A 25,472-nucleotide genomic window follows, 5' to 3' on the forward strand; every position below is an offset into this window, starting at 1 on the left:
GGGCCTATGAAAGGGGTGGGGAAGAAGTTTAGCCAAGTGACCAGGGCATTGCCTCACAATTGAGTTACGACCGATCCAATCAACCACAGCTATGGAAAGCAAGCAACGTCAGCATCTAAAATAAATGTTTGTTCAAAATAGTTTCTAGATATTATGAGTATTGATACATTCAATGATTTGGAAAATATGTTTCAAAATGAAAAAAAATAGATGTCTCGGTAATTTGATATTCATGCATCGAGATAGGGGAGATTGAAAAGTGAAAATGGAAAGAACGGTTAACGTTTTAATAGCCCACTTCTTTTTGTTCTTCGATTTTTTTACCCCTCTCCTCATTCTCCTCTACTATATAGAGTGTTACCAGTTTTTAATTTGATTTTTTTTACCAAATTTATATGAAAATGAGGTTCCGCACCCTAAAATGCCTCCTTGGGTGTTTTAGGCTGGTTATACAACCTAATATTTGTTTCCTTCACATTCCCATAGGTACCTGCTTGCGCTGTGACTCTCACACTATTTGTATTTCCTGAGAAAATATACTTCCATTCTCCTTTTCGATTTTCCCCTTCTACCTTTTTTCATGTCAATTGCCCATGTAAATATTTAATACCGGTCGTATTTGGATAACGAATTACGCTTTGAAGGATCGCACTTCGTGTATACATTGCAAATAAAAAAGAAAACATCTCATGATATCGCACATCAACTCCTGTTTTTAAAGAAATTTGTGAAGATGATGTCACTGCACTTCAATCATATAAACACATCTGATTTCAAATGCAAAAATTACATTTATGTGAACTTATTATAGCATAAGATGTCAAACATACCTTTCTCGTATCCTTTATTTTAGGAGAGGATATGGGATATCAAGGATAAATAGTCAGGTATCTTATTTACGGTAGCTTCGTTTTATGAACCACGTAGGTTATTAAAAAGCAAGGGTTAATTTGAAATTGTTATATTTCATATTTGACTTTTCATCTCAGTAACTAATATGGAAGGTGTGTAATATAAGTTATACAAGTTATTCATGTATAAGTAATATAGCAATATAACAATTATATATGCGGCGACCACTGAATAGTTTCCAACTGTTGATTTTCTGTAGTATTTCATTAATCTTATTCCATGAATTTGGTGATTGCATGGTAGAAAGTAAGTAGCAATCATTGCATCATGGTGACATTCTGACCGAATTTCTAAGCTTAAAACGGTTTTGTACAACAACAAGATTAGTTTGATCGGATGCCCGTTCATTATTTTAAAGTTGCAAAATATATCCCCTAAAAGCGTTTTTATTTCATATCTTCAATACCAAGCAATTCACAGAGATAATCTATACCCAGACTCACCCAACACACACACACACACACACGTTCACCCTTCAAAGCACGAATGCACATCTGAAAACACACTCCTCATCAGCAGCCCTTTACACACACACCCAGACACACCGCACATCTATTTCTCTCTCTCTACGTCTCTCTATCTCTATCTCCCTATCCTTAATGGATCCTATTACAGAGACATAGAGAAGTTTCGTATCCCGCACATGCGCAGATATCATACCTTGGATGAAAATGTAGACGATTTGAGAATTATCACCTTTGTAATAATAAAGAATTTAGAAATAAACTTAAGCAAGTTTACATGGATTAGAAATACTTAAAATGGCTTTCATCCATCATTTAAAAACCGGAACATCAAATCAGTTTCATTTTTAAGAGATATTAAACTACAGATTAGACTTGTCATTATCACTTTTTAATGAATATCCATAAGCAGATCCGGCCCGCGCCTCTCCCCATTTGTGGAGCAAAAAAGGAAAGAAAGAAAAAAAAAGGAAAAGAGAGGAGAAAAAAGAAGAGAATGAAGCGCCCTCATTATGCATTAACTAATAAGATATCAATTTAATCATCAAATTGTTCCTTTTGTTTCATCTCACACTTAATTAGCAAGAGGAAAATAAAGAGAGTCATCATTTTCAGATGATGAAATGTCCTAAGGATGTCCCGATCCTATGTCAAAATCAGAGTAATACAAACGAAAAATGTCTGAATTGAATTGAATTGAAAAGGTTTTATTCAAAATCATTGCACTTTGCAGCCAAAACAAGGCTGAATTGTGTACAATTTATTACAGGTATACATGTATAAATAGTGTACTGATTTAAAAACATCAAAACTTGAAATGATTACGAAAATATAATGCAACTTAACAAAAGAACAAATAGAAGACTGTAAGGTGGTGGTGGTGGAAGGATGCTTATTGACAAACATCGCCATTCAAATTCAAAAAAAAAATAGATTTAAGCAAGTAACAAAAGAACTAAAGACAGGAGGGTGTCTGGGGACGAGCGAGCAGTCAAGTTCAATGCACAGCTCCAGCCAGGGAATGCCAATCCCTCAACAACACCATTCAACCTGGGCAATGGAATTGGTTATTCAAATCCATCGCTCAGGCGGAACTTAATAGGGTCAGCTAACCTCACTGGAGCTATACAGTTATAGGGCCGACAAACAATCTCTTACAAAAAAAAACATTCACATTCATACAACACTCCTCATTCATCCAACAACCATGAGCACGTTAAATCAAACAACTGCATCCACCAACCCAGCAGTCACCCCTCGCACCTTGCACTCATTAAGCATACAGATAAATAAAAAAAATAAAAATAAAAAAAAACCAAGGGGGGTGAGTGGTCACCCGTCCCAAGAATCCGTCCTGCTAAATCATGAGAACGTTTACTTACAATTTGAAGGATGACGCAGTTTGTAAAATAATATATCTTCCACCACATTAGAAATCTTAATAAAAATGAGTAAAATATTGGCATAAAAAACAAACATTGTTTCCCTTTAGTTGTTACAATGTGAAATACATGCATTTAAATCATGACTAATAAAAACCTGTAAACCTATTCAATTGTGTTTGAGTTTAAAAAGTTCTAAAAATTGTGAAATTTTCATCTGAAGCTTGTAAGCTTTTAATAATAATAACAAATTAGTATTAGGCGCGATATATTAGCAAAACACAACTTGCACAGTAGATGTTTGTAGACCTATGTATATCAACCAGGTAACTAGCTATATTAAGGAACAACACAAACTTATTTCAAGTTAGCGTTTAATAAATTTATAATGTAAATTGTCAGCTCTTTATAAAGTGCGATCCATATCCACCTCACAATTTTTCTACAAAGTGCTTGAAATATAGAGCTGAAATTTACCCTTTTTTAGATCGGGATATCAAATATATAAAGCTCGCGCTTCTCGCTCATGATAAAAGATGTATTTAGAATGCCTAGATTCTATGATTAAATATGAAACACTCGGGCGAATCTGCTCGCGCTTTGTGCTCGCATTACTAATGTACGAAGATCCCCTATTACTCACACTTTTCATGATTTACAAAACATAAATAGAATGTCCCATATGTAAGTCTAAATCTCGAATTTTTCCACTCGCGCTTCGTGCTCACATCTTATGTTTAGTTATATAGCTATCTTGTTCACGATTACAAATGCTGAATAAAATTGTCCATTCCTTATACAGAAATGTCAAAAATTTCAGCTCGCGCTTCGCGCTCGTATTATTTGATTGTTGAAATATAAACGTCTCCATGGCTTAGTGCAAGCAGTCCTCAACAGATAAGACCTACCTTTTCGATCAGCTGAAAACGTAAATAAAAAAAATTCGCTCGCATTATGTAAGGAGATCCTCAATTATTCATCCTTTTCATGATTTACAAAACATGAATAGAGAGTCTCGTTTCTAGGTCTAAATCTCGAAATTTAAAAAAGATTTAAAAATGCTCGCGCTTCGCGCCGCATTAAATAAATAAGGATTATGATACTGTATATTCATTTTGATTAATAAGAATAAAGCTAAGAAGTAACTATTAGGACTATCCCTTTAAAGAAACAAGCAAAAGTCATGTTCGAGCGGCCGATCGGGAAAATATGGCTGAAAAATCCCCCCCCCCCCTATTGGCGAAGGCTCGATCAGCCCCTGAATACCCATTATCCTTCTGCATTTCTGTATTGACTATTATTCACGACAAGTTGGCAGGGTATAAGACCATTGATTTTTATTTTGTATTCAGTTTTTTCCATCTCATAGTCATACTGTTAATTTTGTTGATTTTAATAATGTTTACTAAAAAATGAAAATTGGAATAAAATGAATATTGAAACCTTATTTTGATATGCTCTCTGCGTCATGTTATCATAGAATGGGCGTCATTTAGGCATGTTTTTCCTTTGATATATGTCGATAATCATGGGTAAAAATGAAGGGCGTTTGATCTCCAGAAAACACATTGAAAGGGTAACAAAAAAGGGGCCATCACTCCCAAATGAAGGTCTTTTGTGTTCTTCTCCCTCTCTTCCCCTCTCTCTTTCCGCCCCTCTCTCCCTCTCTTATCTTGCAATTTCAAGGGACGCACCCGAACCTTTCGGTTGTTGGGGGCTTCTTTTTTTTTTAGAAAACATCCATCTTTTTCCTACTTTTTCACCGCAACGCATTTTAATGAATTATGAATTATTTACTAAGATGCAGAAAAAAAAAGTGGCAGAAAGGCGTCTAATTGAAAAGTATGGTCATGGGTGCGTGCAAAGATATACATGAAGATGATCCCACATCCCCCGCCCCGCGAGCCACTTATCAAGATCACGGGACTACCTCAAGCATGATAATGTTATATTGGCTATAATTAATTTATGATGTCATAAATCATATAATTTTATTAACAATTTATTGCATATTGTAGGTGAACTTTACCGTTGATTTCGGTTGACTTCTCGTCCATTCAATCATAATTGAAAGTGTTGATCTTTTTTTTGCTAAACAAATACAATTACAAGGTACACATAACAAGGTTCTAATGTGAGGTAGTTGTAAGTCAAGCGAGCAGCTCTCATAGTGCTTAAATTTCATGACAAAAAATCACGACCCAAAGCTAAATACAGGCCCATCGCAGACGTTTGTCGTCAACTAAAATGGTGTGACCAATATTAATCGTGTAAATATTACAGAACAAGGTTTATGGTGGTATAATAGTGAGGTTCCAGGCCCCCTTAAAAAAATGCTTAAATATCCAAAAGGGTGGATAAACTGTCACAATTATGACAATGCATTTCCGAACATCTGTCAATATGAACCTTGTCAGGTATTACGTTTGACCCTTGAACATGAACTTGAAAGCAAAGGAAATGATTCGGATATGAACCAGTGAGAATTTCAAGGAGTGTATTTTATATGATTTTCACTGCAAAATATAACGAGCTACTGAATCCCTTGTATTTGATGGGCTAAGAACAAACATTCGGTGAAAATCTCTGACAAGACGCTTCATGAGACATATCCCTGATATACCTAAAGGTAATATAAGGAGGAAGGGTGGATATCGACTTAACACTTAAAGCGATCAACGGCTGCTTTATAGTTTCCTTCTTAAATTTGAACCACCCCCGTCATTAGTTTGTTTATGGCTCACTCTCGAGAAATCTGTGAACTGTCATCATTATCATTGAGGGGGTGATATCATAAATGAATTGTTGACGGGTGCAGTCGAGTGTCTTCCTTGAGCTTCACCTACAGTTCTTAATTCAGCTATCATGGGTATATTTAAACTTGATGATCTTCTCAAGGATCTTGGTGAGTTTGGTCCTTACCAGAGGAGGGTGTTTGCCATCACTTGTTCCATAGTCTTCTTCTCGTCCTATGTGTCGATGATACCTGTCTTCCTGGCAGCAACCGTTGATCACTGGTGCGAGGTAAGTCTTTGGGATCTATAGGAATAAAACTGAAATGTCCCAAGCTAAATTTACGAAAGGGTTTTTCTTCTTCTTCTTCTCCTTCGAGAAGAAGATACAACTATCGACTTGAATCTCGAAGGATTTCAAGCATTTGGTATTCAGAGGAATTTCCAAATGATTCCTTATCAATTTGTGCTTTGATTCTACGGAACACATCCAGAAAGATTTAAACCAAATATCCTATTTGTCCTCAATGTGCCAGATGGAGGCATCTGTGAACTTCTTGTGCAATGTTAAAAAGTATAGATTTTTTTCAACTTTATAAGTTTTTTTTTTTAAACTAATTTCGTTATTGAAAATTAGATTTAAAGTTTGTTGGCTCTTCGATTTTTCATCGATTAGTTTGTTCATACATACACACACACACCACACACATACCCACACACACACACACACTCACACACATATATATATATATATATTTTGTAAAGAAATGGATGAAGAGAACAATGGTAGGCGTAGCTTAAATCAAGGTTCCCCAGAGCTATCTACCCTTTAGAAAAATTGGTGATGCAGAAAAAATGTCCGGGAATCGAACCCGGGCCCCCAGCTTTGAACGCCGGTGCGAAAAGGACAATGTAATTGGTATAGTGTCGAAAATCTGTCTATCTGACGGTCAATCGGATCGGGCTCACCCTAGCCACTAACCCGTCTCTGTGGTCTAGTGGTTAAGGCACCGGCGTTCAAAGCTGGGGGCCGGGTTCGATTCCCGGCAGAGACATTTTTTCGGCACCACCAACTTTTCCAAAGAGTAGATAGCTCTGGGGAACCTTGATTTTAGGCTACGCCTCCCGTTCTCTTCATCCATTTCTTTACAATATTTAAATAAAAAAGAGTTGCCAAATGCTGTTATACATACATATTAAGCTCTACACATTATATATATATATATATATATATATATATATAAATATATATACGGTGCGTATCAAAAAAAAACGGGACAGATTTTAAAAGTCTATAAAATGTTCGTTTCAAATAATGATGTCTATATTTTGGTGTTAATAGATGCTCTAGGGTCTTATATTTGAAATGCAATTCAAAAAAATAAATTTTATTCATGCTTGAGCGAGCACTGGACGTTTTTGTTGGGGGTTCAAGAAGAGGCTTGCGCCAGAATTGCAGAATGTGTGTAATACAATGATCAGACTTCTTGCTAATCAGGAGACTTCCTCTTGACCTTTTCATTATCTGTGCCACAATTTTCGAATTATGCTGTCAAATTTCATTTACAAAGTTATTTATTTAATTGAATTATTTTGTTTTTTCATTTAAACTTCTCTTACCTTTTAATTTTCCTTCATAAGTAACTGAGAAAAGAAGATTTTGTTTTTGTCAACCGAAGCAAGAAGATTTGAATTATTAATTGGGAAAACTTGTGATTATTCAAATCGTTTTATTATGTGAAACAAATAATGTTATGTACCTTTAAAAGACATGAATCTATTTTTCAAGGGGTCATTAATTCCTTGACCAAGTTTAATTGCTTGACAGGAAACGCAGGAAGGGATTCATGTTTTCAATGACAATGGTGTATTGAGTCAATTTTGAGGGAGCTAGATATGGCAGATCGGGTAAAATGTATTAAAAAGTTGTGAGCGAGCGAAGTGAGCACGCAAATATTCCCACTTTTTTTAATTACAATATCAAATTTTGTGATAGATTTTGACATAATATTCAGAAACTAATATCATATTTTACTTTCTATCTTTCCTTATTTCCTGTCCACTTTTTTCTTGGTCATGATGTTTTTAATTGAGGGGGGGCAACCCGAGCACCCGCCCATCTGTGTGGCTTTGTTCAAAAGGCACCATAACCTTTGTAGCACATAATGAAAGGATTTGAAAAAAAATCCATGCTCTCCCATAATTCGGTTGATAAAAAATAATTTTAGCTTGAAGAAGGAATATTCAAAGCTAACAGAGAGCATATTAAAAAGAAATAACAGAATAATTCAAGCAAATAAATAGATCTGAAAATGAATTTTGACCGCATGATTTGAAAATTATGGCAAAGATAATGAAAAGGTTAAGAGGAAGTCTGCTAATTAGCAAGAAGTCCGAACATCATATTACTCATATTCTGCAATTCTGGCGCAAGCCTCTTTTTGAACCCCCAACAAAAACGTCCCGTGTTCGCTCAAGCATGAACGAAACTAATTTTTTTTATATAGCATTTGAAAGTCAAGACCTTAGAGCACATATTAACGGCAAAATATAGACATAATAATTTGAAACTAGATTTATAGACTTTTCAAATCTGTCCCGTTTTTTTATACGCACTGTATAGTGCGTCCCCGAAATTCATTGTAATTCTTTGCTATCATGATCACACATTTGCTTCGTAAAATGTGTATAAACGGAAAGATGTGCTTTTCTTCTTTCATTTAAAGCCCATCTCAACGGTCATAATACATGCATGACTGAGTTAGAACAATGGAAAGTGGTGCCAGCAAATGTCAATTTGCACGATTAAATTACAAATTTTAGTGAGTTTTCTGGATTGTACTGCTGTGTATTCGGAAAACACAGTTAATAACTTTAATATTCATTATTTCATCTTTCATACGAGACGTCGTACATAAAGTATGATTGACGCATCATCGATAAAAAAAAAGTTGTATGAAAACATGTTTGATTTATACCTATTGCATGGACGGATAAATGAAACACGAGCATTTCCAACAAAGCGGCAGACAAGGGCTTATCCTGATGGAGCGAAGATGTTCCGTCACTCTGTCGGCAAGCCTCCTCTTCGTCTCTCCGATGTAAATCGCCTTGCACTTGGAACAGTAGTTCGTGACAAAAACCTGCTTTCGGTGTATCCCATGAACAGGCTAATATAAGAAGGTCCCATCTCAGTACCCATCTTCACGCCCTTCTGTTTGTAGTATACCATTGAAGCTGAATGCTGAACGTGTGAGAACGAGGTCAGTCAAGCGCACTATAGTGTCCTCGTCAGGTCTGTTAGTAGTCCAGATGCTGGACCTTCGAGAATTTGTTTTCCTCCACACACTGCGTCTGTTAGCCGATAGATGACTCCGTAGAAAGAAACAAATAGCGGTGAGGCCATCCAGGGATGATGGTGGAGAGAGAATGGACATCTAAAGAAAAAAAAACACTACTCTTCATGTTTTGGGAGAGTGATTGTCTCAGGAACCCGGCTCATCTCGGATGAGTCTCGTACGTACGTCGGAAGACCCTTTACAATAGAAGATGCTGTCTAGATATTCACTGATGAGCTCGGTGGGATAGTTTATCGTACACAATCGGACGCCCAGGATTCACCATCTTGTGTATTTTAGGAAGCATGTAGAACACAGCAGATTCTTGTTGACTTGATAAATTCATCATTTCCTGATGAAAATTTGATAAAAAAAACAATTTACTGTTGTTTTATTTACCTTGCATTTTGTTATATATACAGTATATGTATTTAATACATGAATGTGTGTGTGTGTGTGTGTGTGTGTATAAATCAGTAGTCGTTCTGGTCCTATTCTACTCTTTTGTGTGCATCGAATAGTTTGTTTAGCAGAATCAATTTTTCCATAAAACTTCAGACTTATCCTTGCTTCCCTCTCCATCTCCTAATTTCTTTTTAACATTCATATTCGACAGACAGACGATTGGTCTTCAACAGTTTGTGAGGGCTCAGGTTTGTCCGTAGAAGAATGCCAGATTGCCAAGAAGAATGCCAGCATCCCATTTAACTACACATCAGATGGAGAGCTGGTCTACGCACAGTGTGAGAAATATAATGTGTCAGGAGTGGGATTCTGGCCTGGGATGGATCCGTCCAATTACAGCAGCGAATCGCCACCGCAGATTATCCCATGTGATCAGGGATGGTCGTATGATACAAGCCAATACACATCTTCTATTGTTACAGACGTGAGTTGAGTTCTTACGTATTCAAAAATCATTATCTTATCATGTTGGGATATGAGGGTGAGGATGTGAGTGTTTGGATAAATTTGAATAAAGTATACGTGCTCGTGTTTTTATTGGCATTATTCTTTTATCACATAAAACGAAAAACATGTGTGTCTGCTCCGACACTTTACCTCCTTTTATTTGAAAGACTTCCATACGCCATGTCCGCTGGTATCAACAATGCTTGTAACCAGTAGCGTACCTATAGATTTTCCACAGGGGGGGTCGTTTTTGACCGCCATTGACGAAAGTTAAAAACGACCAATGTATTATTAAAAACATGTAGAATATATTACCCATTTCAAAGCGCTCGCATTGTTATCGGCATTATTTTTTCTTTCAATAAATTGGCTATCGATAATTGTCTCTTTCTTTTTTTTCTATCTCTCTCCATTCATCCCAATTATTTCAATCTGCTTATACATGTTAAACACATTCAAGATTTGTGAGGACATTCTGTCTAATGATGACGAAGATATGTTTTTATAATTATCATTAACTTCCCTTCTGTATATAGTATTGTCCATGTTAATGGTGTTCACGTTGTTGTAAACAAATATTAGACACTTGCTGTAATCTTCGAAAAACTCATACGATAGCCATAAACTTAATTTCTGAATTGCTCTTGAACGAGAGAGTTTTATCCATGTTATCAGATCTATTATCATTATTATAACTTACCATTGGACGGAGAATTCATAAAATTCTTCATTCAACAATAGGGATATAAAGTAACGTATTGACTCGTTAACTCTTTGAACCGTTCGCTGTGATAGCCACAGTATATTTATGGTGTCATGGAATCTTCATAACCAATTTGGTATTCATTTGGCGGGTTTATTGAGGCAGTATATATCTTTAGGAGATATTGATCTTAAAAGTAACTCAGTATATGAAGTGCCTTATAAATTTTATGATGATGGCTACTATAACATTATAATTCAATGGTCTATAAAGGGGGAGTTCACCTGCCGCATCCTGCAAATTTTACCAATACTTCATTATCAGATGATAATGAATTTAATCCGATTATTTTGTATTTAATCTCTAAAATCAATTCAAACAGAGGTAATGACTTGGGGGTAATGTTCTGTTAACTGTTTCCTAGTAACATGGCATTTACTTCGTGTTAAAACAGCATGATTAGGCAAGCATTAAAATCCTGTATCCTGCAATTTCATCAACATCAATACGGATCCAGTTATCCAGTTAATCCCTGAAATCATTCAAATGAGAGATAATAATTCGAGGGACACTGATATATTACGTTTTTCCACGAAACACTAGCTTTGCTTTCTGTTCAAACGGCACGATCGGGATTTGTTCATGTTTATGTGAAGATATTACACATTTTGAAAAGAGGTTCTAATGATGTGTCACCAAAATATGACTAAAGTTTAAATTCTATAGGATACCTCCCCCCCCCCCCCCCGAAATAAAAAGGAGTTCAGACCGATGTTTGTTATGTGTAGATTTCAGAATAAGCAACAGGAATATTGATTTAAGATTAAAGTAATCATATAAAACATCATTAAGCAAAACAATTTTACAAATGAAAATGCTAATTCGTTAATATTAAGAATATAAAACTAATGAAATCAAAGAAGATAGAAAAAACATGATTTCCCCCAAAAAAATTAATGATTGAAGTAAAAGTCATTATCCATTTTTAAGGAAACCATATACATATAGTTCTTATCCAAATAATATTAATGTATCTCTAATATCATTTCGAACCTAGGTAAATTCTTATCAAAATTATACCAATATAACCGTGATTTGATTACAATTAGAACAGGTTGCAATAAAATCTTTGACGTTTCGTCACGCTTAGATGAAACATTAACAATAGACCTACAATTTATTGATACCTCTGCAGTTTGACCTGGTGTGCGGCAAAGAAGATCTTACTCAGGTATCCCAGTCACTTTATTTTGGAGGATATCTGCTTGGATCACTCGTGTTTGGCTCACTTGCTGATGTGTGGGTATCTTTTCCGTTGTATTAATACTTGCCAAAGAGGATTTTTTTTCTTCGTCGCATTGGGATAGGAGCGACTGCACCCTGATCTCTACTCCCCCCCCCCCATGATTTTCCAAATAGTGAGGAAAAAGAGGGAGGAAAAGGGGGAAGAAAGGAGGAAGAAGAATAGAAAAAAGGACCTGGGGGTGTTTCATCAATATTTTCCTCCGACAAGTTGTCAGATCTGACAACTTTCCTGGATTCTGACTGGTTGAGAAGCATTGTTACTATAGTAACTGTCGGATAAAACAGGACATGTCGATAAAACGTCCGACAAGTCTTTTCATGAAACGCTCCCCAGGTCGTGACAAAACTAGTTTGAGAACCCCTGTTCTTTTAAAAACTTAGTTCTTTTGGCGGCTCACCGGCTTTCAGATTTCAACATTTTCTTCCAATGGCTGTGGTATGATTAGTATTTCTTTACAATTACATGTAGGGCTCAGCTGAAAACTGTGAAGGGAAGAAATTTACAGCATGGCGAAGATCACAAAAATTTGCGACTGCAAACGCATTAAACACGATTTTAGCATGCTCTAACAACTGGTGTAAATTGTGGTGTTTTATAGTAGATTCAAAATACATTGGAATATGATGGGATCCACCAAATCCCTTAAAATCAACCTTTCATATTTGAAGGGCTTGGTTGCAAAAGGGGTTAAGGTCCACTTTGTACCATTGTGAGAAAAACCATGTTTTTTATTCTCACTTATTGCAATATTCTTATGAGAAACTAAATTGTCACGTACTACCTTATCATGTAAACATAAAATTGGGTATATAAGAATCTACCTGTCTTAAATGTTTTTCTATATATTAAAAAAAATTGTCATTTTAGTTCACTTTTAATGGACATTTCAACTTTTCTTTGGTATCATCTTATAGAGCTAATCTTTGCATTGAAAAAAATAAATCAAATTTGATGTAAAGTGGACCTAACCCTTTTACAAGTGAGCTGTTCATTTGTTTATTTACCTCAAATTCTAGAATTGGACGATGGTGGTCTTTGATGATCTGTTTGATAATACGGCTCATCACCGGGTTTGCCCTTGCTTTCTCTCCGTCATGGTGGGTGTTTTCTACCATTCGATTCATCCAAGGATGCGTAGCAATCCCAATATATATCATTGCATTCGTCTTAGGTAAGGCATCCGTTTTTTTACAATTCGTCCATATATATAGCGCTTAATATATCGGAACAGCGTGTCTAAGCGCTGTACAGATATATTATTACCCCGGTCATCGGATTCAATCAGTTATTCCAGCACACAATGAGTGCACATCCTGCAGTCTCTGGGAAGTATTCCAGTTTTCTCTGTTAGCCACGACCATAAAATAAGATAGGCCCATTTACCGTTATCTGTCGGAGATAAATTCCACTCACAGCATTGGATGTCATCAATCGGCACCACATACGGGGTTGCAGAACGGTTTTGGGAGAGGGAAGCTGAGCAGAAAGTAGGTGGACTGGCTATTCAAGAGATCACGATAACATGGTACTTTTACATTTCCCCCCACGTCAACCTAAAAGTTTAACCACCTCAGCCCCCTACCCCTTTCCGCTGCCCCTAAAGGCCCGGTCCCAGTGACATTTAGGATGGATTGCGCATAAATTGCGGATAAAATTTGATTACAGACGCTAAACATCCGCAATATTCGTAAAGTATGCTGTTTTAAGACGGTTATTTTCCGCACATGTCCGTAATCATCCGCTTCGGCACATTTTTCCGTTCCCAGGAGTTTTGGGCTGCCCAAAACTCCTGGGAGCGGAAATCATCCGGTTTATATGCGCAATGCATACGCAATGCATACTCAATGTATGCGCTGAAATTTCGCAGTTATCCTGTGATATCCGCAACGGACATGGGATTGCGGATAAGTAGCGGACTGGGATAGAATGCGAAACGAATGCATAGCGTGCCTAATACGACTTTACACCAAGCTATAATAATTAATAAAGAATGCTTACAGACTGGTCACGAATAGTGCGTTTGTATTACGACTGTTTCGCGAACAATTTGCGAGTATACAGCAAACATTCATCGTAAACCCAGATTACTATATAAATGTAACAGAAAATGAAATTTGACCGTCATTTTAAGAACAGTTGTGTAGAATATAGAATATAGGATCATCACGGACATTTGATAGTTGCAGCCATCCAACAACATAACAATCTTCTCTTCCAAGTTCAACGTTTTATCCAAATACGGAAAAGAAAGCGAAGGAGAAATCAAAGAGCTGTCTGGGTGAGACCTTGGATTGGCAGAAGACTAGATCTGGGCATGTACGATAGATTGATGGTGGAGCTGCGAAACAAAGATCCACGTGCCTTCCAGAACTTTATGAGAATGCCCCCATACATGTTTGACGAACTGGTGAACCGGCTCACTCCTCGACTGCTCAAGACACAGACCAACTTCAGAGCGAACTTAGAGCCTGGACTCAAAGTGGCCATAACCCTACGCCATCTTGCCTCTGGTTCAAAATACAGGGACATGCAGTACGGTTGGAGGGTCCCTCACAACACAATCAGCAAAGTTGTCAGAGAAGTATGTACAGCCATATCAGAAGAGTACCTTGATGAACAGATGACTTGCCCTACCAACGATGAAGAATGGCGTGAAATTGCCAATGACTGGTTGCAGAGGTGGAACTTTCCTCACACAATCGGTGCGATTGATGGCAAGCATGTGGCATGCAAAGCTCCCCCAAACTCAGGCTCGGAATATTACAACTACAAGGGCTTTTTCAGTATCATTTTAGTCACCTGGTCAGTTCTGACTACAAGGTTCTTTGGGCTGACGTATCAGGAAACGGTTCCGCATCAGATGCTCAAATATACAACCAAAGTGAGCTAAAGCAAGGTCTCGAGAACGGCGACATTATGGGTTGGCCAAATCCAAATCCCTTACTCAATGACACCCAAGATGTTCCATACTTCATTGTGGGCGACGAAGCTTTCTCTCTGAGAACATACCTAATGAAGCCATACAGTGCAAAGGCCCTGACCAGGGAAGAGCGTATCTATAACTACAGGCTGTCGAGGGCCAGGAGAGTCGTCGAGAACACATTTGGTATCATGGCGAATAGATTCCAAGTCCTCACCACCATGCAGCACCATGCCGACACAGTCGGGCTGATACTGCTCCACTACCGAATTGCGCACCCGCTACCCAGTCCTACAGAACAGGCTTGTGGACCGGCAGCTGGAGAATGGACAAATGGTTCCTGGAAAATGGCGAAGGGGCCAAAACCTTGTTGACACAGTGGAGGTTTAAGCACCAAACACAGCTTCAAGAGATGGCAAGAGATCTCAAGCTCAGTGGCTTTTTCTTCCCACAAAGCTTTCTTTCTGTTTGTGTCTTTAAACATCCTACTTCCCCTTCTCGTCAAAAGCTCATTTTCTGCTAACCATTCGAAGGCATTATCTTCTTGGTGGGGTTTGAGGGTGAAGCTCTTTCGTGGCCTCTTCTCTTTCTTCTTTTCAGCTTTGTCATCTCTAGGCTGACTTACACCAGGGACCTTATCGGCGCCAGGGAGGTCTTCTGGAGGTGGACTCGGTGACCTTGGGGATTGTGGAGGAGGTGGTACTGGTGACGGAGCCCTCTCTCCAACTTTGCTTGTCTTTTGTTTCTTCTTTCCTATTGATTTGGCTCTTGTTGACATGTTGCTACTTTCTACAATGTTGATAAAGATAATAACGCTGAAGAGTGGAGTGTTCTTCTTTTATATGGTCTCGATTCAAATGTATCACATTCGCAATGTGACCGTTGTTTCCGCACCACGTGCGCATTGCATTCTCTATGCATACGTAATACTTCCACAATAATCGTTTAGCATCCTACTTTTGTCCGCAATACTATTCTAGTCACCTGGTCTATACAATGCCTTTTGTTCTTAGAATTTGAATACTCTACTGGTAAAGCTTACGCAACATCTACATTTGAAAATGATAGTGCTTATCCTAATGAAAAATTACAAAGGTCATTTGAGAATAGTTGATCATGAGGTAACCGTGAACTGGCTTATTCTACCCCTAAATTAGGAGGATTATTTCTTACAGAATTATAATTCCATGCTTCCTATATAACATACTCTCATCTTCTACCCATGGAGCTATTAATTAATAGCTCCGTGTTCTAACCGTCTATTTGGTTCATAACTCTCTCATTCCAATGACAGCAAATGAATTTGCAGGTACGTCTAGACGTAACATCACCGGGATACTCTTTGCTGTCCCTTTTGCTACCGGGTATGTCTCACTTGCACTGGTTGCCTATTTTTTACGCCACTGGAGGACCCTTGAGATGGTCGCCACCGCTCCTACCCTTTTCCTCATGGCAATAATGATGTAAGAAGTGCACAGAATCTTTTTATGTATATATACAAGTATGGAGAGGATGATCATCACGAAGTAGTAGGAATGTAAAGATGGGCTTTTGGAGCATCCGAAATATTTTTTGGTGTTGATAGTGAATCGAAACGAAAGTCTCACCGCTATAACAACAGCGTAACTCTTAAATGCCCCCCCCCCCACCCCCTTCCGCTGCGTCGTGGAATGGTGACTTTTCATCTTTCATTTTTAACCAGGCATTATGCAATCATTATGATACATCTTACAATTTGCCATTACGCTCTAAAATAAAAGACTTCTGATTTTTTTGTAAGCTAATATGTTAAAAATCATATTTTTTTCACAATGACAGCACATTTAACTAAGGCATAGTCCTTACTTTTCGGAGGAGCAATCATTGATATTTACCTCAAAATAGTAGAAGATTCCTGTCAAAAATTGATTGCATTTGTTTTAAGGGGCTAGATTCTTGTTAGAAGAAACTGTTCGCTTTCTAATATGAACTCTATCAAGTTTCTCTTTAACAAGTAACAACCTCAGGTTTGAGTAAATTGTTTACAGAATGAGAGCTTTCATTATCCTGGAAAAACTGAATAATACAAACAATGTTAAACACCTTTCGAAATATCTTTATATAACGCTCTATCTCCAAGGAAAATTAATACCAATAAAGTGATCCACCTCTCTGAATTGCCATTCTTTCTCGTTTGATTTAGATTTTTACCCGAGTCGGTGAGGTGGCAGATATCGAACGGAAGATATGACCAAGCAGAAAAGACACTCAAGGTCTTGGCTAAATCTAACAAGAAGACACTTCCTGAACCACTCTTTACTGATCAAATCAAAGATGGAATGGTAAGAGAAACCGTATTTATAATCAGAATCGTGATATAAGAAACCATCACGAAATTACAACGATAATGATGCTTGGTATTCTTATGATGTTAATGATAATATTAATGGTAATAATAATAACAACAGCAACAAGAAGAGGAAGAACAATTAGGAGGAAAAGGATAATAAAAAGAAGAATAACGGCATTAATAAGATTAAACATACACTAGTCGTAGCATTTTACCTTGAGAACTATAACCATGCGAAAGTCTTTACTCAAGGACAGGTAAAGGCTTTTATCGAGGATCGAACCATCATTTAATGAGACAATAATTACAGGTTAGTTTGTGCAAAATATTAAAGACTGGCATCAGTGGTTTCAGATTGATGGTGATCGATTCGTCCACTACCTATCGGACTTTGATATTGTCTAAAACACCAAGCCTTCGGTAAAGAAATCTATAATCTTATTTACAAACCACCTGCAGAGATTGCGTCTTCATCTGTTCATGGTGCAAGGAACTTTTTTTTGGGGGGGGGCTTTTTACAGCTTCTTCCTAGTTTATCCTCTTTATCTTAAAATGTTTGTTTGGAGTTAAACATGATATCCATTACCATGATCACTATGTGATATAAAGCTACTTTACGTTTAATCACTGTACACGGTAATATTAAAAGTAAATAAAATCATGTTGGCAGTCCTTTCGTGGAAACTGATCTTGGCATTAAAAAGGGGTTTTTTTAATTGTAACTAGAAATCCGAAGATCCGGGACATCAGCCATCGGCCTTGGACCTATTCCGAACCCCCAAGATGCGAATGCGAACTATTAATCTCACATTTACCTGGTTGGTATATTTCATCACAACTTATTTATGTTTGCATTGCTTTAGTGTTATTCGGTAACTAAAATACGGCTAATCAACGTATCAATAAATTTCGAAAGTTCTTACTATTTTCATTTTCCACGACAAAACAAAAAAAAGGAAAAACTGCGGGATTTATTATCTCTCCATAGTATTCGATATCCGAGTTAGGGACACTGGGTAGGGCTTTATATAATATAGGGAGTTAGAACTTTTTTCGTTTCTCTGACTAACATTTACCAAAACCATTGATAGTGTATTCCGGAGAGGAAGCTTCACAATAAACACGCAATGTAGCAAACGAAATTTGTTGAGATTTACTTACGGTTTAAGAAATTTACAAAACAATTAATAAAGATTTTCAAATTATGATTATCTCTGATTAAGTCACCCTTTTCTGCCATTCGCTTCAGGATGGTAAACGCAGTCGTGTATCATGGACTGTCTTTGAATACTTCAAATCTTGGTGTCAACGATTACCTGGCCTTTGCTGTCTCAGGAGCGGTCGAGATACCAGCCTATTTTTTTTCATCAGTATTGATCGAGCTGATCGGTAGACCCAAGAGTCTTTGTGGTCTCCTCCTCCTCAGTGGTGCATCCTTACTCTCTACCGCCATTTTCCGTAAGTCACTGTTTTGTTGTTGTTGTTTTTTTTTTTGCTTTTTAAACTTTCTCTTTAAAAATGGCACGTCACTAACGACCGTCTAACGAAACTGTTGACAACAATCATGACACTCTGATTACTTCAGATTAAGGATGAACATTCGCATTGACTAGATCATTAGTATGCTGGGTGCAACTGATGTGTCTTGTCCCATTTCTGGCGGATATTCTAGACAAAAAAAACTATGTTCTAGTAAAATACGACTAGAAAATAGTCAAATATGACAAGAATAAAGTTCCACCCAGCTTACTCGATTAACTAGTCATTTTGACTGATTTCTTTTGAGAGTGTACGCAGTATATGAAAAGCCAATGTATAATAAGGGTTGGCTCCATCTACGTTGGTGTTGACTGGCCTCATGGGTTTGGTTGCAGTCACCGTATTTTACTGTACGTCACTCTTCCGATAGTGTTATATATATATATATTTACATGTATATATATATATATATAACGACTATCTAACAGGCCAACCTGCCTTTGTTAGAGGTAACAATATTAATAATACATTTATGCCTACCGTACATTCGAACATAAATTCGGTTTCGATACCGGGTCGCCAAATGAAGACAATCCTCTTAATGACTGAGCTCATATCACCTCAAAATGTCTGTTGCTACTCAGTTGCCTCCTTAATGAAAGTGTTATTATTGTTTCGTGTTCTGAACTTATACTGTTGATGATAGCAAAGCCACAGTTACACTGGTGGAAATGACACCAGGACCCCGTAGCACAAAGCTTTATTATGAACGAATAGGAAATAGGTAAGAACACTTCTGATTGGTTCCTGGTCGGCATTTTGCGCCAAATGCCCTTGTAATACTGATTTTGATTGGTCAGTTCGCGATCGCTAATCTTTGTGTCACGGAGTCCAGATCAGCAAAAGCTGTTACATCAATTCGTTGGTGTGACTGAAGCAATAGGCTGAAGACAATGTCGATTTTGCTTATGCACAGTATGCATAAAAACAAACAATTAATTTAATGAATTGATAGATGTCATACCTAATTCAATTTGCCCATTATGTGTGTAGCTCCTGGGACAGCACTGACGGCTGTTGCTATGGTAGGCAAATTTGGAATATCTGCCGCATATGCAGTCATCTATCTGTATTCGGTTGAACTATACCCGACATCAATAAGGTACGAGCTCTCCCCCCCCCCCCTCTCCCTCTCTCTCCCTCCCCTTTCTCTCTTTTCGTCTTTCTCCCTCTCTCAATCCCTCTCCTGCTATCTAATTCCTATTTCTTTCTCTTTGATATTTTTAATGTCCTTTGAAGTTATTAAGCAAAGTTTCACGAAACACGAAAACGCCATGGATTGTTAACACTGTTCTCTTTATAGGGCTAAACAAATTGTCAAAGGACATCGTTTTCTTTTCTTTCATAGCCATGGATCAATGAAGAATCAATTTCCAAGACAATACACTGGTGTAACTGAACAGCAATATCAGAAAGTGATAAGCATCATTGACAACTTTGCTGCTATTATATGCACAGATACTAACTGGATAGATGATGATAACGGGCCTAAATTCAAAAGATGCTTTACGGACCACCATATTCCGTTCATTTTATTTTCAAGCTTTTGAATCTTGCGCTTATTTTAATTACATTGGCCGTGTAGTTGACAGTGGTTGGACTGACCCCGATTCATAAACTTATTAGTCAATTATCGTGATAATGCAGCCATATTGCTGTTTTCCGAGGCGTAAACTTTAAAAAGAGCGTACAATCTACTCAAACTTTATTTTGACAAGAAACTTCTCATCAGTGGCGTACCGTGGGTCATGGCATTGGGGGGGGCACCAGCAAAAATTTTGAGTCACCAAGTGAGCGCGCGAAGCGCGCTCAGTTGCTAATTATGCTGACCTAATAGAGATATTTTAAGGACAGTGTCATTAAACGGATATGTATGTCACTGATCACATAATGCGAGCGCGAAGCGCGAGCTGAAATTTGTTTATATTCAGATCTAAAAAGGGAAATTATAAGCAAATTTTTGTAATCATGATATGTACATGTTTCTTTAAACAAACAATGCGAGCGCGAAGCGCGAGCTGAAATTTTTGTATATATTGACCCCAATCAGACATTTTAAGGACTATATTTTAGGAATCTATTAAGAGTATACATATCCCACCATAGTATTCTAATGCGAGTGCCAAGCGCTTGCTGATTTTGTTAGAAGTATATGCATCCAAACACATAAAGCAATTTTCATTGTAATCATGATTAAAATGCGCATCTCACTAATAAAATATTGCGAGCGCGAAGCGCGAGTTAAAAATTTAGTAAATTCAGACCTGAAGAGGGACATTTTAAGGCTTTTTTGTAGGAATTCACGACGACCCTACGTATTTCATTAACCAAATGAAGCGAGCGCGAAGTGCGAGCTGAAATTTTTGTATATATTGACCCCAAACATGGATATTTTAAGGACTATATTTAAAAGAATCCATTAAGAGTACACATATCTCACCATAGTTATCTAATGCGAGTGCCAAGCGCATGCTGATTTTGTTGGAATTACACCTAAAGACATACTTTTTGTAGTCATTGTATTCATGATTATCATACGCATCTCACTAGTCAAATATTGCGAGCGCGAGCTGAAAAATTTGGAAATTCACACCTGAAGAGGTGCATTCTAAGGCTTGTTTGTAGGAATTCACTAACCAAATGATGCGACCTCAAGCTGAAATCTTTGATATTCAGATTTAAAAAATTGACATTTTAAGGACTGATTTTAGGAAATCATGAAGAGCAGACATATTACCTCACTAATCCACTAATGCGAATGTAAGCACGGACGGGATATGTTTTATATTAAGACCTTGAAATATGTCACTACATAAAACAATAATAATTCGAAGTGCGAGGAGATATATTTGGTGTATATTGACTTGAAAACGGGAGGTTTTAGTACAACAGGATTATATATCTCGTTAAACAGACAATGCGAGTATCAGGAACAATGAAGACATAGGCCCTGAGCAAATTATGTTCATAAAGTTATATATATATATTTTATTTTTATGTAATATAACATAACATAATTATAATATAATATAACATAATTAACAATAATTTCTTTCTTCCCATTATGTTTCTTTCACTTTCTCCCTCTTTTTCTCCTTTTCCCCGTTTTTTTTGCCAGATGATGGGGGGGGCACGTGCCCCCCCCCATGCCCCCCGTTGTTACGCCACTGCTTCTCATTATCAATTAACGATGTTTTAAGAAATCTGTTTAAATCTGTTTGAATTTTGTCATAAAAAAGGGATTTTTGAAAAATACGAGAATCCTCATTTAAAAGAAAAAAAAGACATTCAACCAACCGCCGTATTATATAAGAAATCTTATTTTCGAATTTTAGTCGTTTTTTTTATCGAAGTAAAGATGAAAAGATGACATGGTTTTGAATCATTAACATTATATTGCAGTATTGGCCAATATGAGCCGATTTAAATGCACGTTAGTCATGTTAGTAGCGTAAACGCCTCCGTTTGCCTTTACGTTTATTGTCACTATCCGAATACTGTAATTCAGGAGTGCTGCGATGGGCGCGTTTTCAACCTTCTCCCGCATTGCTGGTATCATCTCCCCGCTCATCCTCACGCTCTCTAAGTATTGGAATCCCCTTCCTATGGTGATCTACGGAGCAGCAGGTGTAGCCGTAGGGTTATCAACTCTCCTCCTTCCTGAAACACGCGGGATGAAGCTACCGGACACGCTGGAAGAAGGAGAGAACTTCGGAATGTAAGCGAACGATTATTAGACAAAAAGTTAATTATTGTTATCATTACATTCATCATAATTAATTTGATAAATGTAACTTACTATTATTATCATTACTATCATTATTTACTATTTACATGTAGTATAGGTGGTATGGTAGTAGTATTGGCATGGACCTACTGGTAGGTCCATGGTATTAGTATAGGAGTAGACCGAGTTAAATGATTATGATGATAATTATGTTATTAATAATGTTGAGCGTTGTAGCGCAGTGGATTAGTCTCCGGACTTTGAAATAGAGGGTCGTGGGTTCGAATCCCACCCATGGCATAATTTCCTTCAGCAAGAAACTCATCCACAATGTGCTGCACTCATCCCAGGTGAGGTAAATGGGTACCGGTAGAAAGTAATTCCTCAAGAAGCTGTGTGCGCTATGAACGCCTAGCTTAGCCGGGTAATATAGGAACGCCTTGAGCACCTAACAAGGTGGATATGTGTGCAATGTAAATACCCTATATTATTATTATTTATTATCAATATTTTATTTTCATTATCGTAAGAAAACCTTTAAAACAGACATACTGAAGCTTTTCGACATGCACCCATCGGAGTAAAATCGCATGAATGCTTAAAACGCCAGAGCAAATTAAAATATCGTTCTATAATATATTATTTTGCTCTAGCGTTTTAGTCATGCGATTTTACTCCGATGAGTGCATGACCAAAGGATTTAGTATGTCAGTTTTTCAGGCTATTTTACGATTTTTCAGTACCAGACACTTATTCATTTATTCATTTTTTAATTCATTATTATCATTATTATTATTATTATCATCATCATTGTTGGAGTCACCATTATTACCATTGCTAATTTTTGTTGCCGTTGATGCTGATGTTGCTTCTTTCAAGTTTTGTACGATTGCATCATAAGTTACAACCTTGCATTCATAAGTTATTGCCTTTGTCATGATTCGCTCACACTGTGTGTTTTTTCACAAAACAGGACAAGCGTGGAAGAAGAGAAGATGGATGTAACATTTAAGGAGGCGTCTGTGCAAGTCACCCTGCCCGAGAAAAGAGAAAGAACCATTTGATTAATTTTCGAAAGTTTAATTTCGGTAAAAGTACGATTTATATGAAGTACGGGTCTCCCTTACTCATGTTATTTTTCGGTTATCGGTTATAAAATAAGAGAGTTATGGAATCTTTAAAAGCCTTTACTTTCTATGTATGGGGGTCCTCAAATCGGCAAACATGATTCAAAATGGCCGATTTGTTATGTAATTTCTACACATATTTTTCGATTTTCCCATTATCTTTCACATCGCATAATAGTGTATTGTCTCCGTCTGAGTATAACAAATGCGATGGGAAAATACATTTCACACAACATATGTGACTCGGCATACCGAAATGAGAGACAAGTCGCAAATGAAAATTCCTAGAAATTCGACAAACTAATAAAAAAGTCAAAATTTTGAAGATTTTTTTTTTTTTCATTTTTAGATTCTTCCATGTTTCATAATTACTGTGTGAAAAAAATGAGTGAATTTGATGACGGGAAAGTGATAAAAAAACAGTTTTTCTGCGAGTGTTTTTTTCGGTCAGTTCGAAATTTTTTTATACTTGGCACGCTCGATTTCATCGAATTTCGCTTCATACTAAGCTCCGCCCCTAGCAACGTAACGCCATTGTTGATTGGCTATTCATTTAAACTCAAGTACAGCTGGCGGCGTCCGCCGACCGTCCGCTCGATCGATCGGTTCAATGAGCCTCAAAAGAAAGATCAAAAGCATCGCTTTCAATAGGTATTCTGAAATTGAAAAGGGGGCTTCTGAAAGTTAACAAACGGGATTCAACTTCTAAAGGGCTATTTTTGTAATAATGGTAGTTGGTACTAGGCGGGGGCGTTAGCGGTAGATTGATAGGCCAACAAAACGGAGTGTCGAGTGAGTTTGAAAGCCAGCCTGGAGAACCTCTTCATTTTATGAAATTATTGAAATTCAAGCCTTATTTCAAATGACCAGAACTTTGTTATTTCTTGACCATTTTCTGTAATTTAGGTATCAAATTAAAGGGGAGATATTGAACTTTTCAAAAATGTGGTTTTCTTGTCAGTTTTTTGGCGGGTACGAAGTACCAACAAAAAAAAATCCTTTTTTGGTAAATCCTGGATCCGCCCCTGACTTTGACAAATGAAATATGGGACCATGCAGTAGGCCTGCATTTTTAATTTTTGGATAATGGTATACGGGTCTTACGATATTGATTGAAAATATTAGTCATTTAAAATACACCTATTGAAATTATCATTTCCTAAAAGTCATTGTCACGTTGTCCCATTCGACTTTGCCCAGATCTATTCTCTCTTTCCCTCTCTGTTATTCTCTTACCTTCTTCTTTCGTCTTTCTTGTGTTTTATTTTTTCCTTTCTACTGCTCCCCCTTTTCGTTCGCAATTTTCTTTCAGATCAGTCAGTCTCTTCTTTCTAAATCCCCCCCCCCCTTATTCTTCCTCAACCCCTTTCTCTTCTTTAATCTTATTCGTTAATTCCTCTTCTGTTTTCCGTTCTTTTCCCCTTTCGATCTCTTTTTTTCTATGTCGATTATTTTCTCCTCTTTTTTTTCTTCTCTCTGCCCTTTCTTCACCCTCCACCTTTCCCCCCTATTTTCACCTTTTCTTCTTTTTCATTTCTATTCACATAATTCTGTTTCTCGTTCTTCTCTCTTTTTGCCGGTTTTTCTTTCTTCTTTCCTTCCGTCTTTTCTCCCTCCCTCACCCACCGCCTCATTCCTCTTCCTTTTATCTTCGTTCCTCCTTAATAATTTATATTATTTTTGTTTTCGTTCTCCCTCTCACCTGCTCATCCCCACGATCTTATTCCTCCCCCTCCATTTCTATTTTCTTCCTCTTTACCTCATTTCTTCCCCCTTTCCTTCTTTCTCTTTCTTGCTCATCCGAACGTCTTATTCCTCTTCTTTTCCCCTCTTATTTTTTGTTGTTCTATATCCTTCTTCTCCCCGTTCGATCTTCTATTTTTTTTATATCACAGCCGTTCTTTATTCTTCCTTGCCACATCCATCGTCTTTTCCTCCACGCCCTTTTTCTTCTTGTTCTTATCTTTGTTTTATCCTCTTCATATTTCGGTTTATCGTTCTTTCCCAGTTTGATCTTCTCTTTTGTGTGTGTAAGCAAGTGCCATTTTTCGTATGCCAATTTCTACCCCCAAATGCCATCA

General features: G+C 37.2%; 1 protein-coding gene across 1 annotated transcript; it reads left to right on the forward strand.

The window, feature by feature from the left end:
* The first annotated feature begins 5,623 nt into the window (after window positions 1-5,623).
* Window positions 5,624-23,482, forward strand: LOC121412943 (organic cation transporter protein-like). Its single transcript, XM_041605706.1, has 11 exons — window positions 5,624-5,782; window positions 9,445-9,717; window positions 11,612-11,742; window positions 12,766-12,920; window positions 15,964-16,132; window positions 16,852-16,990; window positions 17,725-17,816; window positions 18,248-18,456; window positions 19,531-19,639; window positions 22,046-22,255; window positions 23,238-23,482. Exons 1-11 carry the CDS (start codon window positions 5,624-5,626, stop codon window positions 23,326-23,328), a joined length of 1,737 nt encoding a protein of 578 aa, XP_041461640.1. The 3' UTR covers window positions 23,329-23,482.
* Window positions 23,483-25,472: the final 1,990 nt, after the last annotated feature.

This window comes from Lytechinus variegatus, chromosome 4, assembly GCF_018143015.1.
Source record: "Lytechinus variegatus isolate NC3 chromosome 4, Lvar_3.0, whole genome shotgun sequence".
Taxonomy (NCBI): Eukaryota; Metazoa; Echinodermata; class Echinoidea; order Temnopleuroida; family Toxopneustidae; genus Lytechinus; species Lytechinus variegatus.

Excerpts from the sequence above, each read along its gene's own strand:
- LOC121412943 (XM_041605706.1), top strand. The coding sequence starts at position 5,624 with ATGGGTATATTTAAACTTGATGATCTTCTCAAGGATCTTGGTGAGTTT. Across the intron at positions 16,133-16,851 it reads TTCCTCATGGCAATAATGAT|ATTTTTACCCGAGTCGGTGA; the intron begins GTAAGAAGTGCA and ends CGTTTGATTTAG. Across the intron at positions 22,256-23,237 it reads GAAGGAGAGAACTTCGGAAT|GACAAGCGTGGAAGAAGAGA; the intron begins GTAAGCGAACGA and ends TTCACAAAACAG.